Genomic DNA, 15,856 nt, shown 5'->3' on the forward strand with positions numbered 1-15,856 from the left:
ACTGACATCTCAAAAGTTATTAATGGACGCTTCATTGCACTCCAGAAAGAAGAAAACCAGCTCCACCCACCAGAACACCGACACAAGCTTCCCTAACCAGAAAACCTTGACAAGCCACCCATCCAACCCCACCCACAGCAAGGAACCTCCACAATAAAGAGGAACCACCAACTGCCAGAATACAGAAAGACCACCCCAAACACAGCAATATAAACAAGATGAAAAGGCAGAGAAATACCCAGCAGGTAAAGGAATTGGATAAATGCCCACCAAACCAAACAAAAGAGGAAGAGATATGGAATCTACCTGATAAAGAATTCTGAAAAATGATAGTGAAAATGATGTAAAATCTTGAAAACAAATTGGAGTTACAGATGCATAGCCTGAGACAAGGATCGAGAAGATGCAAGAAAGCTTTAACAAGGACCTAGAAGAAATAAAAAAAGTCAATATATAATGAATAATGCAATAAATGAGATCAAAAACACTCTGGAGGGAACCAACAGTAGAATAACGGAGGCAGAAGATAGGATAAGTGAGGTAGAAGATAGAATGGTAGAAATAAATGAAACAGAGGAAAAAAGAATTAAAAAAATGAGGACAACCTCAGAGACCTCTGGGACAATGTTAACCGCCCAACATTCAAATCATAGGAATCCCAGAAGAAGAAGACAAATATAAAGACCATGAGAAAATACTTGAGGAGATAATAGTTGAAAACTTACCTAAAATGGGGAAGAAAATAATCACCCAAGTCCAAGAAACCCAGAGAGTCCCAAACAGGATCAACCCAAAGAGAAACACCCCAAGACACATATTAATCAAATTAACAAAGATCAAACACAAAGAACAAATATTAAAAGCAGCAAGGGAAAAACAGCAAATAACATACAAGGGGATTCCCATAAGGATAACAGCTGATCTTTCAATAGAAACTCTTCAGGCCAGAAGGGAATGGCAGGACATCTTAAAGTGATGAAAGAAAATAACCTACCGCCCAGATTACTGTACCCAGCAAGGATCTCATTCCAATATGAAGGAGAAATCAAAAGCTTTACAGACAAGCAAAAGCTGAGAGAATTCAGCACCACCAAACCAGCTCTCCAACAAATGCTAAAGGATCTTCTCTAGACAGGAAACACAGAAAGGGTGTATAAACTCGAGCCCAAAACAATAAAATAAATGGCAACGGGATCATACTTATCAATAATTACCTTAAATGTAAATAGGTTGAATGCCCCAACCAAAAGACAAAAACTGGCTGAATGGATACAAAAACAAGACCCCTATATATGTTGTCTACAAGATACCCACCTCGAAACAAGGGACACATACAGACTGAAAGTGAAGGGCTGGAAAAAGATATTCCATGCAAATAGAGACCAAAAGAAAGCAGGAGTAGCAATACTCATATCAGATAAAATAGACTTTAAAAAAAAGGCTGTGAAAAGAGACAGCAACACTACATAATGATCAAAGGATCAATCCAAGAAGAAGATATAACAATCATAAATATATATGCACCGAACATAGCAGCACCACAATATGTAAGACAAATGCTAACAAGTATGAAAGGGGAAATTAACAATAACACAAGAATAGTGGGAGACTTTAATACCCCACTCACACCTATGGATAGATCAACTAAGCAGAAAATTAACAAGGAAACACAAACTTTAAATGATACAATAGACCAGTTAGATCTAATTGATATCTATAGGACATTTCACCCCAAAACAATGAATTTCACCTTTTTCTCAAGTGCACATGGAACCTTCTCCAAAATAGATCACATCCTGGGCCATAAATCTAGCCTTGGTAAATTCAAAAAAATTGAGATCATTCCAAGCATCTTTTCTGACCACAATGCAGTAAGATTAGATCTCAATTACAGGAGAAAAACTATTAAAAATTCCAACATATGGAGGCTGAACAACACGCTGCTGAATACCCAACAAATCACAGAAGAAATCAAAAAAGAAATCAAAATATGCATACACGAATGAAAATGAAAACACAACAACCCAAAACATACGGGACACTGTAAAAGCAGTACTAAGGGGAAAGTTCATAGCCATACAGGATTACTGCAAGAAACAAGAAAAAAGTCAAATAAATAACCTAACTCTACACCTAAAGCAACTTGAAAAGGAAGAAATTATGAACTCCAGGGTTAGTTAGAAGGAAAGAAATCTTTAAAATTAGGGCAGAAATAAATGCAAAAGAAACAATAGAGACCATAGCAAAAATCAACAAAACCAAAAGCTGGTTCTTTGAGAAGATAAATAAAATTGACAAACCATTAGCCAGACTCATCAAGAAACAAAGGGAGAAAAATCAAAATTAGAAATGAAAATGGAGAGATCACAACAGACAACACAGAAATACAAAGGATCATAAGAGACTATTATCAGCAACTATATGCAAATAAAATGGACAACTTAGAAGAAATGGAAAAATTCTTAGAAAAGTAGAGCTTTCCAAAATTGAACCAGGAAGAAATAGAAAATCTTAACAGACTCATCACAAGCACGGAAATTGAAACTGTAATCAGAAATCTTCCAACAAAAGCCCAGGACCAGATGGCTTCACAGCTGAATTCTACCAAAAATTTAGAGAAGAACTAATACCTATCCTACTCAAACTCCTCCAGAAAATTGCAGAGGAAGGTAAACTTCCAAACTCATTCTATGAGGCCACCATCACCCTAATACCAAAACCTGACAAAGATGCCACAAAAAAAGAAAACTACAGGCCAATATCACTGATGAACATGGATGCAAAAATCCCTAACAAAATTCTAGCAAGCAGAATCCAACAACATATTGAAAAGATCATACATCATGACCAAGTGGGCTTTATCCCAGGGATGCAAGGATTCTTCAATATCCACAAATCAATCAATGTAATACACCACATTAACAAATTGAAAAATAAAAACCATATGATTATCTCAATAGATGCAGAGAAAGCCTTTGACAAAATTCAACATCCATTTATGATAAAGACCCTCCAGAAAGCAGGAATAGAAGGAACATACCTCAACATAATAAAAGCTATATATGACAAACCCTCAGCAAACATTATCCTCAATGGTGAAAAATTGAAAGCCTTTCCCCTAACGTCAGGAACAAGACAAGGGTGCCCACTCTCACCATTACTATTCAACATAGTTTTGGAAGTTTTGGCCACAGAAATCAGAGAAGAAAAGGAAATAAAAGGAATCCAGATTGGAAAAGAAGAAATGAAACTCTCACTGTTTGCAGATGACATGATCCTCTACACAGAAAACCCTAAAGACTCCACCAGAAAATTACTAGAGCTAATCAATGAATATAGTAAAGTTGCAGGATATAAAATTAACACACAGAAATCCCTTGCATTACTATACACTAACAATGAGAAAACAGAGAAATTAAGGAAACAATTTCATTCACCATTGCAATGAAAAGAATAAAATACTTAGGAATATATCTACCTAAAGAAACAAAAGACCTATATGTAGAAAACTATAAAACACTGGTGAAAGAAATCAAAGAGGACATAAATAGATGGAGAAATATACCATGTTCATGGATCGGAAGAATCAATATAGTGAAAATGAGTATACTACCCAAAGCAATCTATAGATTCAATGCAATCCCTATCAAGCTACCAATGGTATTATTCAGAGAACTAGAACAAATAATTTCACAATTTGTATGGAAATACAAAAAACCTTGAATAGCCAAAGCAATCTTGAGAAAGAAGAATGGAACTGGAGGAATCAACCTGCCTGACTTCAGGCTCTACTACAAAGCCACAGTCATCAAGACAGTATGGTACTGGCACAAAGACAGAAATACAGATCAATGGAACAAAATAGAAAGCCCAGAGATATATCCATGCACATATGGTCACCTTATCTTTGACAAAGGAGGCAAGAATATACAATGGAGAAAAGACAATCTCTTTAACAAGTGGTGCTGGGAAAACTGGTCAACCAGTTGTAAAAGAATGAAACAGAACACTTTCTAACACCATACACAAAAATAAACTCAAAATGGATTAAAGATCTAAATGTAAGACCAGAAACTATAAAACTCCTAGAGGAAAACATAGGCAAAACACTCTCCAACATAAATCACAGCAGGATCCTCTATGACCCACCTCCCAGAATATTGGAAATAAAAGCAAAAATAAACAAATGGGACCTAATCAAAATTAAAAGCTTCTGCACAGCAAAGGAAACTATAAGCAAAGTGAAAAGACAGCCTTCAGAATGGGAGAAAATAATAGCAAACGAAGCAATGGACAAAGAATTCATCTCAAAAATATACAAGCAACTCCTACAGCTCAATTCCAGAAAAATAAATGACCCAATCAAAAAGTGGGCCAAGGAACTAAATAGACATTTCTCCAAACAAGACATACAGATGGCTAACAAACACATGAAAAGATGCTCAACATCACTCATTATCAGAGAAATGCAAATCAAAACCACTATGAGGTACCATTTCACGCCAGTCAGAATGGCTGTGATCCAAAAGTCTACAAGCAATAAATGCTGGAGAGGGTGTGGAGAAAAGGGAACCCTCTTACACTGTTGGTGGGAATGCAAACTAGTACAGCCACTATGGAGAACAGTGTGGAGATTCCTTAAAAAACTGGAAATAGAACTGCCATATGACCCAGCAATCCCACTGCTGGGCACACACACTGAGGAAACCAGAATTGAAAGAGACACGTGTACCCCAATGTTCATCGCAGCACTGTTTATAATAGCCAGGACATGGAAGCAACCTAGATGCCCATCAGCAGATGAATGGATAAGAAAGCAGTGGTACATATACACAATGGAGTATTACTCAGCCATTAAAAAGAATACATTTGAATCAGTTCTAATGAGGTGGATGAAACTGGAGCCTATTATACAGAGTGATGTAAGCCAGAAAGAAAAACACCAATACAGTATACTAACACATATATATGGAATTTAGAAAGAAGGTAATGATAACCCTGTATACGAGACAGCAAAAGAGATGCAGATATATTGAACAGTCTTTTGGACTCTGTGGGAGAGGGTGAGGGCAGGATGATATGGGAGAATGGCATTGAAACATGTAAAATATCATATGTGACACAAATCGCCAGTCCAGGTTTGATGCATGATACAGGGTGCTTGGGGCTGGTGCACTGGGATGACCCAGAGGGATGGGATGGGGAGGGAGGTGGGAGGGGGGTTCAGGATGGGGAACACATATGGTGGATTCAAGTCAATGTATGGCAAAACCAATACAATATTGTAAAGTAAAATAAATTAATTAAAAAATTAGAATTCCTCTTCCCATGATAAACTTGTTTCCAGTCAATCCTGACCTGAGAAGGACTGGATGGCAGCATAAATGCACCAGGTGATGGGATGCCATGGGTGCAGTAAGGCCTTTTATTCTCTCCTGAAACTGATGCCATTACGGCAGCCCATAGGGATGAATTTTCTGGGTTAGGGTGTTTCTGCCCCAGTTAGAGTGGTAAGTATCCCTGGGGTCATAATGCACTCCCCATACATCACAGAACAAAGGCTGCCCCGAGGGTCACATGGGAAGTAGAAACCAAAGCCACACAGGGGTTGAGGAGCTGGAAATAGGTGAGGCGGCAGTCCCAGAGTACCCCCTTCTCTGCCTCTTGCTTCTAGCTGTGGAGCCATTACTGGTATGAGTAAAGCATACTGCCAGGGTGTGAAGCATTCTATAAGAACAGACAGCCTGGAGTTGGGCTTAAAGGGTGCTATTGGTGGGGTGGGCATGGAGGTTGTAGGTGAGTACCACTCTCTCTTTATTGGTCTTTCTCTTTGTGATTTGTGTCTTTCTTCTGCTTAAATGGCTGATAAGGTAAAGAAGAAGCCAGGTTCTCATTCTTCCTCCCGCATCCCTAACATACACACCTTAAAATAAGCAGCAGATACCAGAGTAGGATCCAAGGGAAAAGGCAACCTGTGGAGGTGGCAGAAGCTCCCCACAAGGTTCAAACAGAGAAGCCTGGTGCCACCCCAAAACCCAGCTCACCAGTTGAAAGGACCTAAAAGAGACTTAAGGCTATTGTAAATCTGGCAAGCACAGATCTCAGTTTCCAAACTAATTGAAATCTCTTTTTCTGTCGCTCCTCTTTTGAACTCCCATTCTCCCGAGGTTTGGGCAGAAATTTCTGTATCTAAACAACTTGGCTATCCCCTTGGGTTAGCCTTAAATCCTTTAAGGGTTTTAGACTTTTGGAAACCAAGGTGAGAACTTCCTTTCATTCTGCTTTCTGTCCTCCTGCAGCCCTTCCTTGAGGTGTTGGATGAACAACAGCTTTGTCATTTGAATCCAAGCAAGAGCAAAAGGAAGAAAACAAACCAGTGGCTATCTCATAGATGATATCCTGCTGTGTAAGTAGTTCTTTTCTTGTAGAAGTGACAAGAGGCTAAGGCAGAGGAGCTCATGGGGGAGGGTTTGGGTGTTCAGGATTCCTGTTGTGTCTTCTTCGGAGACAAGAATTGACAATGAGCAGTTGTCCCCTTAACAAGAAAAGAGGGATACAAGTTTTGAACAATCATTTATTTTAAAATTTTACATAATCTTTGGATAATTCAGAAATAGCTTAGGACATGATTCAGAAGTTTCTGAGACTGACATCTCAACTCCAGGCCAATATCAATAGCTTATTTGATTGAGATGGAAAGATTTGAGGACTTCATGATAGAGAATGAACAGATGGCTACTGAATAAAACAGAACAGCTTAGAGACAGTGGATTTCCTACAAGACACAGTCATAATTTTTAAATTGCCTGTCACAAATATAAAACATTTAATCAGACTAACGAGAATATCCACATCTTATTTGCATTCTACCCGTTTCCAGGTTGAGAAAGCACAATTAAATTAACTTGATCTCTTAATATAACATATAAAAGCTAGAATCTACCCAGTGTAGTCTCAGTGTCCATACCAATATATCTCTCCTGGCGATGGAATGTCACCTCCCTCTGCACTCCATGCTCATGATTCAAGGACTCCCAGGAATTCTTGGGCCCACAGACGTGGAAAAGCCTGGGGTCACAGTGGCCAGTGGCCCAAGTGCTCTGCCCATCCCAGAGCGGATCAGGCCTGAGCAGGTACACGTTCTGCACCCTCCACTCCCTCGGATGGTTGCCAGGGTATTCCAAGCAGGGTAGGTATTATTGTCTCCCAATAGGACATTACATTCCCTGAGGACAAAGCCCACTCTCTGGCCTGCTTCACAGCAGGATGCTGCCAGGTGTGGGCACAGGGCAGGATCTTAGTAAAGGAAGGGAGAAATCCAGCATGCACTGAGCACCTGCCTTCTCCCAGGTAACCCTCAGAGCACCTGTGAGGCAGGCTCACCACCCATTTTACAAATGTGGAAATAGGCTCAGAGAGGAGAATTTGCCCATGGTGGCATGGCGAGTAATAGGGGAGCATCACTTTGAAAACCCAGGGCTTCTCACTCCAGAGCTCTTTCTACTGCCTGCACAAGCCAGCGGTTTGACCATGAATGAGTACTCCAGCTCCACAGTAGCTGGTCTGGACCTCAGACATTCAAGACCCATGAGCACATAGGGCTAGCTCAGGAGTCCAGGAGCCTGGGCCAGTCTAGTGTGGCTCCCCATCAGGGGAGGGGACTTAGCACAATGGTCCAGAGTGTGTGTGGACAGACCACAGCAGACAGACCTCTGTCCAGAGGCTTTGATGTTGCTCCCTTGCAGGCGGGGATGGGGGCACAGTGCTCTGATACACCTGGTGAGAAATAGTCATGATCTCCAAGGTTCTGACCTCTGAGAGCGACTCTTAAGTCCTAGGAAACCACGTTCCCACTCCCTGAGAGGCCTTTCACAAAAGGCCCATGAAGGTTAAAAACAAAAGTCAGGAAATTTTAAAGTGTAAAATGCTTGAAAGTAATTTGGAAGTGGGAAGATTAAAGGGAAAAACAGGATGGCAGGAGGAGGTTTGGGGGTGGGCATCAAAAAGGAAGACTTGGATAGGCTGTGCACACCCAGCTGGTAGGCTAGGCTAGGCTCAGGCCAGGCAAGCCTGGAGAAATCAGGGTTTTGGCATCTGGCTTGCCTGGCATCTGTATGGGGCTTAAGTTGATGCCTCAGACATGAGGGGGGTTCCTCAAAAAGTACCTTGAGCCTGTAAACTCAGGCAGTTCTTAAATACAGGTAATAAAGGCAGATAGGAAAACACATCTCAGATGACTTAGACAAAGTCTGCTTGACATGTTTCTCCTTTTCTAAAGGAAAAAGTGAATTTTACACTTCACAGCCCCCAGCTCCGTGAAGCCCTCTATCACCCACTGACACGGGAAGGGTGTGTTCCCTCCTGGGTGCAAAAAAAGCCACACAGCAAGTCCACACCCACAAGCCCCAGTGCATTAAGCACACTGAATCTATCTGGTCTCTCGCACTGATCTATAGGCAACTTGAGGATGGAGCTGCTGCTGCTGCTGCTGCTAAGTCGCTTCAGTCGTGTCCAACTCTGTGCGACCCCATAGACGGCAGCCCACCAGGCTCCCCCGTCCCTGGGATTCTCCAGGCACGAACACTGGAGTGGGTTGCCATTTCCTTCTCCAATGCATGAAAGTGAAAAGTGAAAGTGAAGTTGCTCAATCGTGTCTGACTCTTCGCGACCCCATGGACTGCAGCCTACCAGGCTCCTCCGTCCATGGGATTTTCTAGGCAAGAGTACTGGAGTGGGTGCCATCACCTTCTCCGTGAGGACAGAGACTGTACCTTTTTTCCTGTTTCCCTGGTTCGCAATAACAACATCATTCTGGTGGGGAAAGCAGACCAGTTTTGGCAGCCCTGGTGGGAAAGGTGGATCTTGCGTTTACCTAGGTTGCGGGTGGGAGGACCCTTTCTGGAGGGAATGCTAAATGGGTATATATGAGTGAGACAGGAGGCTCTGGGTTCACACACTCCCGTGACAACAGGGCAGGCTGGGCTGGGAGCCCTACCCTTGAGTTTCTGAAGCCCCAGGGCTCTTGCTGCCTGAAGTGTGGGCTGTGATTATTCAGGAACACAGTCTTCCTTCCCAGGCCTGGGGTGGCCAGAAGACCAGCTGTAAAATGCCAGTGGGGAAGGGTGAGGGGGCCTGGCTGGGGAGCTTATGCTCCGCAGCGAATTGTCCGGAAGCCAGGCAGCGTGGCTTTTCCAAGCAGGTAGATGTCCTCGTCCGTGCCGAGGTTGAGGTACTTCACCATGTTCTTCTCAAAGAGGAGTGGGTGGTAGGCGCCCATTGTGCAGGCACTGTCGAAATACCTCTGATAGTAGTAGCACACGTCAGTCTTGCGCTTGGATGGGAGGAACTCGTAAATATCCACCTGGTCACACAGTGACATCATAATGGCAATGCCTGGAAAGGAGAGCAGAGCTGAGTCCTGTGCAACAACCCACCCTGGCTCCCCGGAGTTCTGCCCAGGAGCCCCACAGCTCATGCCCTGAAAGCTGGAGAGGTATGTCTGGAATGTCTGTTCATGAGTGTGATTCCTAGTCTGAGTTGCTCTAGTAAGCCCATCCAACAGGCTGCTCCTCAGGGTGCAGGGCTCACGAACCTTCGTATGCTCAGCACCCAGGTCAGAGCCCAGTGCCCAGCAGGTCCTCCCTAAACATTAATGAATTGAAGGGCTCCACCATCAGTCAATGAACTAATCACTGTCAAAAAGCTCTATGAAGAGAGAGGGCAAGGTGACTGAGGAGACAGAACCATTCCATGCAGATATTACTTTCTCTCATGTCTGTATCTTGGATGAGCCTCGTAGCTGGTTATTTGGAAGGTGTTTCTTACAGTAGTACCTGATGAAACAGTGTGGGGAAGGAAGGCTTCGTGCCTCATATGAGAGGGGGACAGCTGTTACAGGAGCATGTGCTGGTCTGTATTGATGGGCTCAGTCAGACAGAAGAGAGGAGCTGAGAGTGTGTGGTGGGTGGTGCGCTCAGGGAGGGGTACAGAACACAGAGGTGCAGACCCAACAAGAGACAGGGGATGCCTCCCATCCCCCATGCTTGCCCCCACCTGGCTCAGTCATCTCCTGCAGGACACGTCCCTCTAGGGGTCTCAGGTTCTCCACCTGTCCCAAGGGGGCGATCTACCCACTCTCCCTACCACATAGGCTACTGTTCAGATGCAATAAGATCATGGCTCTAAGACTGCTCTTGTCAACCATCAATATAGGGAACCTTTATGATGAACAGTTCTTACTAACAGCAAAATTGTAAACTGCTAGCAGCAGCTCTGTTCCAGAAGAATTAGACATGGGGAAAGCCCTGTTAACCCCCTCTGGCTGTCCCCCACCCTGGTATGATGGGTGAGAAAAGACATATGCAACTAAGTGATGATGGCCCAGCAGTTGTGCTTCCAGATGAGGGGAGGGAGGCTTCTATGAGAGCAGGCTCTCATGAGCCCCCCGGAGCACTGGTGTCGGGGCTGGCAAGGGTTCTGGCCATGAGGGATGGGCAAGGGGGAAGGACTGCTGGTGGAGGGGAGAGCACAAGCAAAGGCAGGCAGTGGGGCAACAGGAGAGTGTCCCTAGGATGCTCTCCATCTACTCCTGCTCAAAAGGGGTCCAGGAAGTACCCCCAAGGCACCTATCCAAAAGCTGAAGAGAAAGGCATAAAGCAGATGGGATACTGAAAGCACCTTCATCTCTATCAGGAAATGCCTCTGATAATAAAGCATTTGTTCATTTACTCAAAGAACATTTACTTCAGGCCTGCCCTGTGCCCCCACAAGGAAGAGGCAAACACATTTCCGCCCTGAGGGAGCTGCAGTCTAATAGGGAAGGCAGGTGGGCAGATGACAGTGCCAGGGGGCATCTGGCAGAAAGTGCCTGTGGTCCAGCTGAACTCAGTGAGAGGCAGCGAGCGAGGGGCAGACAGGCCATGAGGGCAGAGAGCTGTGGAGTAAGTCCAAGAAGAAGTCTGCAGCCAGCACTAGGGGCCCTCAGCACTCTGACCCCGGCCCGCCCCCACATCGGCACCCACAACTCCATTTGTGACCCCCAAACTAAGTGCAGCTTCACCACTCAGTCTTCTCTCAGGGCCACAGACAGGGTGGTCACTAGGTGAAATTCTGAATATTATTGATTCTTCCTTTTTCTTCAGATTCTAATATGGCTCACGACAATAATGGCATTATTACTGATCCTTTATCTAAAATTTTAATATTTTGTCTATCATGAAATTTTTCACTGTGATTTTTTTAAAGACACTATTAAGATATCATTTGTTTCTGAATTTCATGGCAGCTCCTTAAATTGTACATCTGAAGTAGGTGCCTGGCTGGCCTCACCCAAGTCCCAGCCCTACTCCTCCTGCCTCATCTTTTCTGTGCTTCCCTTTTTACTCCACATGCACTTGCCAACTCTCCCATTTCCCAGGTCTGGTCCTCTTCTCCACAAAGTTCTCAGGCTGTCTCCCTAGAAGGGGTCCTCTCTCCTATGGCACCAAGCTGGTCACGCTTTCCTGGCACAAACTGAATGTTGCCTCAGACACCTGACCAAATGCTCCCACTGGACACCCTGAAGTTAAAGAAGAAGATTCTATCATATTGATCTCTGTGTCTTAGTTGGAATTTGCCTCAGCATAAAAATATAGCAAAAACTAGCAACTGTTTGGTAAATGAACAAATGAATGAGACCCCAGAAGAAAGCTACTCTATTGTAGAGACAAGCACCAGAAGGTCTTTCTCAGACATGGACTCACCAAGCATCCCAGAGGATGGGGGGTTTGGCTGGATCAGCTCCGAGGAGATTTCTTGAATGATGTCCCACAGCTCCCAAGGCATCTGGGGCTTGAGGATGTAAAAGGGCTGATCAGGATGCAGCTTACGATAACTCTTGAAGTTATTGAAGAAACTGTAGTCGGGATTCCTGTACCACTGAAAAAGAAGGAAGAGGTCTCCTCAAGGAGAGCAATGGGCTGGTCTGCTGCCACCCTGGCGTTCATCATCCTCTGAGGACTAGGGGAGGTGGGGAGGGACCACTCGTGGCAGACTCCTGAGAGACATCGCTTCATCGAGATAGACTCCATGCTTCTCCATATCACAGCTCTCACCTGATAGCAGGGCACCCAGCACATAGCCTATGCTCACAGGGACATTTGCTCTTGGTGACCATGGAACAGCTTCAGACCTCAGGATCACAGACTGGGAAAGAGATCAGAGCTGAGAGGGGCTCTTGGCCCTATCTAATCCCACCTCTCTTTTTTAAAGGGGTGAAAACTGGGACCCAGATTGCCACAGCTGTGGACTCCCAGTCCTTGACCTGACCCAGGCAAATTTCAGTTCTAAGTGAGATCAGTGCAAAACTGTAAACTGAGGTAGGTCGAGGAGGGTGCCAGGGATCACCAGAGCCTGTCAGCTACCGGTGTGTCCAGCATGAGAATTGAGTCAACCAAGGAGAGTGCTCTCTGTCCCTCCTCCTCAAAGCCTTTCTCCTGTGGCCACTGCAGCCCATGCCAGGGAGAGGCCAGCTGACTTGTGTGACAAACAGTGAGAGGCCAGAGAAGCTACAGCCCAGCAGGACTGAGACTGTCTCCTGCCCTGGAAAAGCTGATGTTGCAGATCTGGGCCCTCTGCTTAGCAAATCAAGTCCCAGGTAGATAACCCTACCACCACCACCACATTGTTTTCCTCATCTGTAAAATGGGAATAACCATGCTTCTGCCTACTTATTTCTGTTGCTATAAGAGTGAAATGAAAAGTGTCTGGAAACTGAAGTGTGGGGCAAGTAATATTATGGTAATATTGTGTATAGGAGAGATAATAACAACTGTGTATGCCTGCTACTGCTCATCAGAAATAATTATTACATGAACACAGTCCACCCCAGATGGTGGGAAATCCAGCCACTACTACTCCTGATACAGACCATAGTTGGGAGACAAATACATGGCAATGCAGGGCGGGCATGGAAAGCACTGGTATAGGACAGGAATTCTCCTGAACAACTAATCCAAAAGTGAGGTGCCCTGAAATGGAACCAGTCAGCCCTCAGGGTGGCTAGGTCAACCACAACTTTAAAAACCCAGTACATCAGGGAAATGTATAGAAAACAGGTGACCCAATCCCAATTTCCCATGGACATCCACTTACCTTTGGGATATCTGAATGGTAAACAGATGGGTCCCACACAATTAGGATTCCTTCATTGTACAAACTGTCTTTGAGGAAGCCTGCTTCTGTGGTGACCAACTGCAGGAAGAAACAGACAGGCTGTCACCTGGACATTTACATGTGAGTGTTGGCTTGTAGGACTATCTGTCACATCGTAAGTGCCACCTGAGTGAGGCCCTAGAGCCCAGTGAAGTGTCTTAAGTTTTGGGGCAGAACTTGTGAGAAGAAGGCAAAGATGACAGCTGGAACTGTGTGGACCTTAAAGGACATTTTGTCATAACCCATCAGCCACATAGCAGAAAGGGTTCCACTCAGACTTTTGAGATTATTGGAGAAAGGGTACAGTGAACATGGCTTGGGGTAGAGAGTCCTCTGTGGTCATGCCTCGTATGGAGGTCAGGGGGCTGAGGTTTAAAGTCAGAATCACATATAACCAAAATGATCTCTGAAAAGCCCTTCAATCACCTATCAAGCCCGGCATGTAGTAGTTACTATTACAAAGCATGCTGGAGACAGACACGGGACATCTGAGAGTCCGATACAGGTGCTGGTTTCTGCCACATTGGACCAGATGGCAGAATCTGTGCTTGAGCACCAAAGTAGTTGGCCCATGTGGAGGGGCCATCAGTTCAGTTCAGTTCAGTCGCTCAGTCATGTCTGACTCTTTGCGACTCCATGAATCGCAGCACACCAGGCCTCTCTGTCCATCACCAACTCCTGGAGTTCACTCAAACTCACGTCCATCAAGTTGGTGATGCCATCCAGCCATCTCATCCTCTGTCATCCCCTTTTCCTCCTGCCTCCAATCCCTTCCAGCATCAGAGTCTTTTCCAATGAGTCAACTCTTCGCATGAGGTGGCCAAAGCACTGGAGGGGCCATGGCATACACTTAAACATGAGAATCCCCCCAGGCTGGGGGGAGGCTCACATGCACCTTGCTGAGGAACCAGCCAGCCTCTCTCCTCCCCACACTCTCAGGCTCCCCAGCTCTTGGACTAGCCTGGGCAAAATGTGACTGTGATAAGGCTCCACAGGACATCCCTGCTGGATCAATTTTGCAAAACACATTAACAGCCTTCTTAAAAACCATATTTATACACCTTGACTCAGTAATTTCACATTTTGCCTTTTATCCTAGGAGACTCCTAAATTTGGGAAGAAATTATGCACAGAAATGTTAAAGTACTTATTAAAATAGGAGAAGTGTGGCAGCAGAAGGTGAAAGCTACTACACTTATTACAGAAAGACCCGGCTCAGTTCTTGGCTTTGCCACATGTCCAATGACTGCGAGCAGGTCCGGCGGTCACTTAGGTCCTCATGCTCATCTGTGAGTGCAGGTAACACTGCCCTCCTATCTCAGGAGCTGTCCTGAGGATCCAGTGGGGGCACTGCAGGGAGTGAGAAAGACCAAGGAGGGGCCTGAAGGCTTAGCAATGAAAGAAGTTGTGTCCCTCTTAAGGGACAAAGCTGATACGCGAGACCAGCTGTCAGTCACCTTAAAAGGCATGTGGGAGATACTGCCCAGGTTTAAAATGAGAGAAACAAATGGCAAAAATCAAATCAAGAACTGACTGGAATTGAAAGCAAGAATCACAACAGTAACCCCTCCCCACATTGATTGCTCACCATCACGAAGGCTGAGACCTAAACAGTGTCCCACTGTGGGAAGATGGGTTGTCTCTACAACCAAGAGCGGCAGTCTGCCATGAGCCTTTAAGATCATTCAGCTACCCCATCGCTATACTTTCCCCCAGATGTAGGAAGGTCCTGGGAGCCTGAAGAACATAATCCCATTTCTTCAGTGTATCTTTGAAAGAAGAAATATTGGTGGTGGGCCCACCTTGGCCAGAGACTGTGCAGTTGTACTGGGTGCTAAGAAGCCCCAGGCAGTCACAGGGTGCCAGAGTGAGGATGGGCATGAGGTATCAGTGTTAAGGGACAGATAAGGCTAGGCCAAGCCAAGGGACTGAGAAGGGAGAGGGAAGAGGACCTGGACAGAAGGAACAACGTGCACACCCCCCAGATGTGAGACTACATGGCAGACTCCTAGGTGTCACCCCATACCCATCCTCTCCTTCCTTGAAAGCAATGTTTACCTCAGCACATGGCTATCTAAAATAAACACTAGCCAAAATAAAAATTTCCTAGCCTAACAGCTAGGTGTGGCTGTGTGACAAAATGTTGACCAATGGTGTGTAAGCAAGTGTGACTCCCAGAAACTGTTCTTAGAGGCAGGGTTATGACCTTCCTTGTTCCTTCCTCCTTCCTGCTGCAAACGGTGGGTATAATAGCTGTAGCTTGAGCAGCCACCTTGGACCATGAAGTGGAAGTCACGTGGTAGAATGGCAGATGCATGAGGTAGTAGAAGTCTGGGTTCCTGGCTCTCTGGAACACTATACCAGCTCTAGACTTCTTTTACATGAGAAATATAGTTTTATCTTGTTAAACTAGTATTGAGAGGTGGGCAGAGTATTCTTGTCACTTGCCGACAAACCTAATTCCAGTAAGTAAAGTGAAGAGCTAGTTTAGGAATTGAAGATTGTCCAGTGTGGCTTAGACACAAAGGGAGACCCTGAAGCGGTCAGAGAAATGTAGGTAAGTGCCACTCGGGGGAGCTCAGGGTTTCCTCAGTAGATTACAGGACCAATGAAGGCTCGTGAGAAGGATCCAAACAGACCAGTGTTCTGGACTAGAATTTTTGCA

At 44.9% G+C, this 15,856-nt stretch overlaps 1 protein-coding gene and 1 long non-coding RNA gene across 7 annotated transcripts in view; one reads left to right on the forward strand and one right to left on the reverse strand.

The window, feature by feature from the left end:
• The window catches only part of LOC100847189 (uncharacterized), a 99,712-nt gene that overhangs the window by 57,928 nt on the left and 25,928 nt on the right, over nucleotides 1-15,856 (forward strand). For 4 of the 5 annotated variants that reach the window (XR_009495103.1, XR_009495098.1, XR_009495099.1 and 1 more), the window contains exon 5: nucleotides 6,300-6,406. This is a non-coding gene — a long non-coding RNA (uncharacterized lncRNA). Of the gene's footprint in view, nucleotides 1-6,299; nucleotides 6,407-11,416; nucleotides 11,822-15,856 lie in introns of those variants that run through there. The other variant, XR_009495100.1, reaches the window with a different exon arrangement.
• The window catches only part of ST6GAL1 (ST6 beta-galactoside alpha-2,6-sialyltransferase 1), a 44,669-nt gene continuing 35,373 nt past the window's right edge, over nucleotides 6,561-15,856 (reverse strand). Inside the window, exons 2-4 of one of the 2 annotated variants that reach the window (XM_024991590.2) lie at nucleotides 13,132-13,230; nucleotides 11,742-11,916; nucleotides 6,561-9,393 (exon numbers count right to left, since the gene is read on the reverse strand). In XM_024991590.2, the coding sequence (XP_024847358.1) occupies nucleotides 9,146-9,393; nucleotides 11,742-11,916; nucleotides 13,132-13,230 (522 nt within the window). In that variant the 3' untranslated portion in view covers nucleotides 6,561-9,145. 2 annotated transcript variants of the gene reach the window in all.

The sequence above is a fragment of the Bos taurus genome, chromosome 1 (assembly GCF_002263795.3).
Source record: "Bos taurus isolate L1 Dominette 01449 registration number 42190680 breed Hereford chromosome 1, ARS-UCD2.0, whole genome shotgun sequence".
Taxonomy (NCBI): domain Eukaryota; kingdom Metazoa; phylum Chordata; class Mammalia; order Artiodactyla; family Bovidae; genus Bos; species Bos taurus.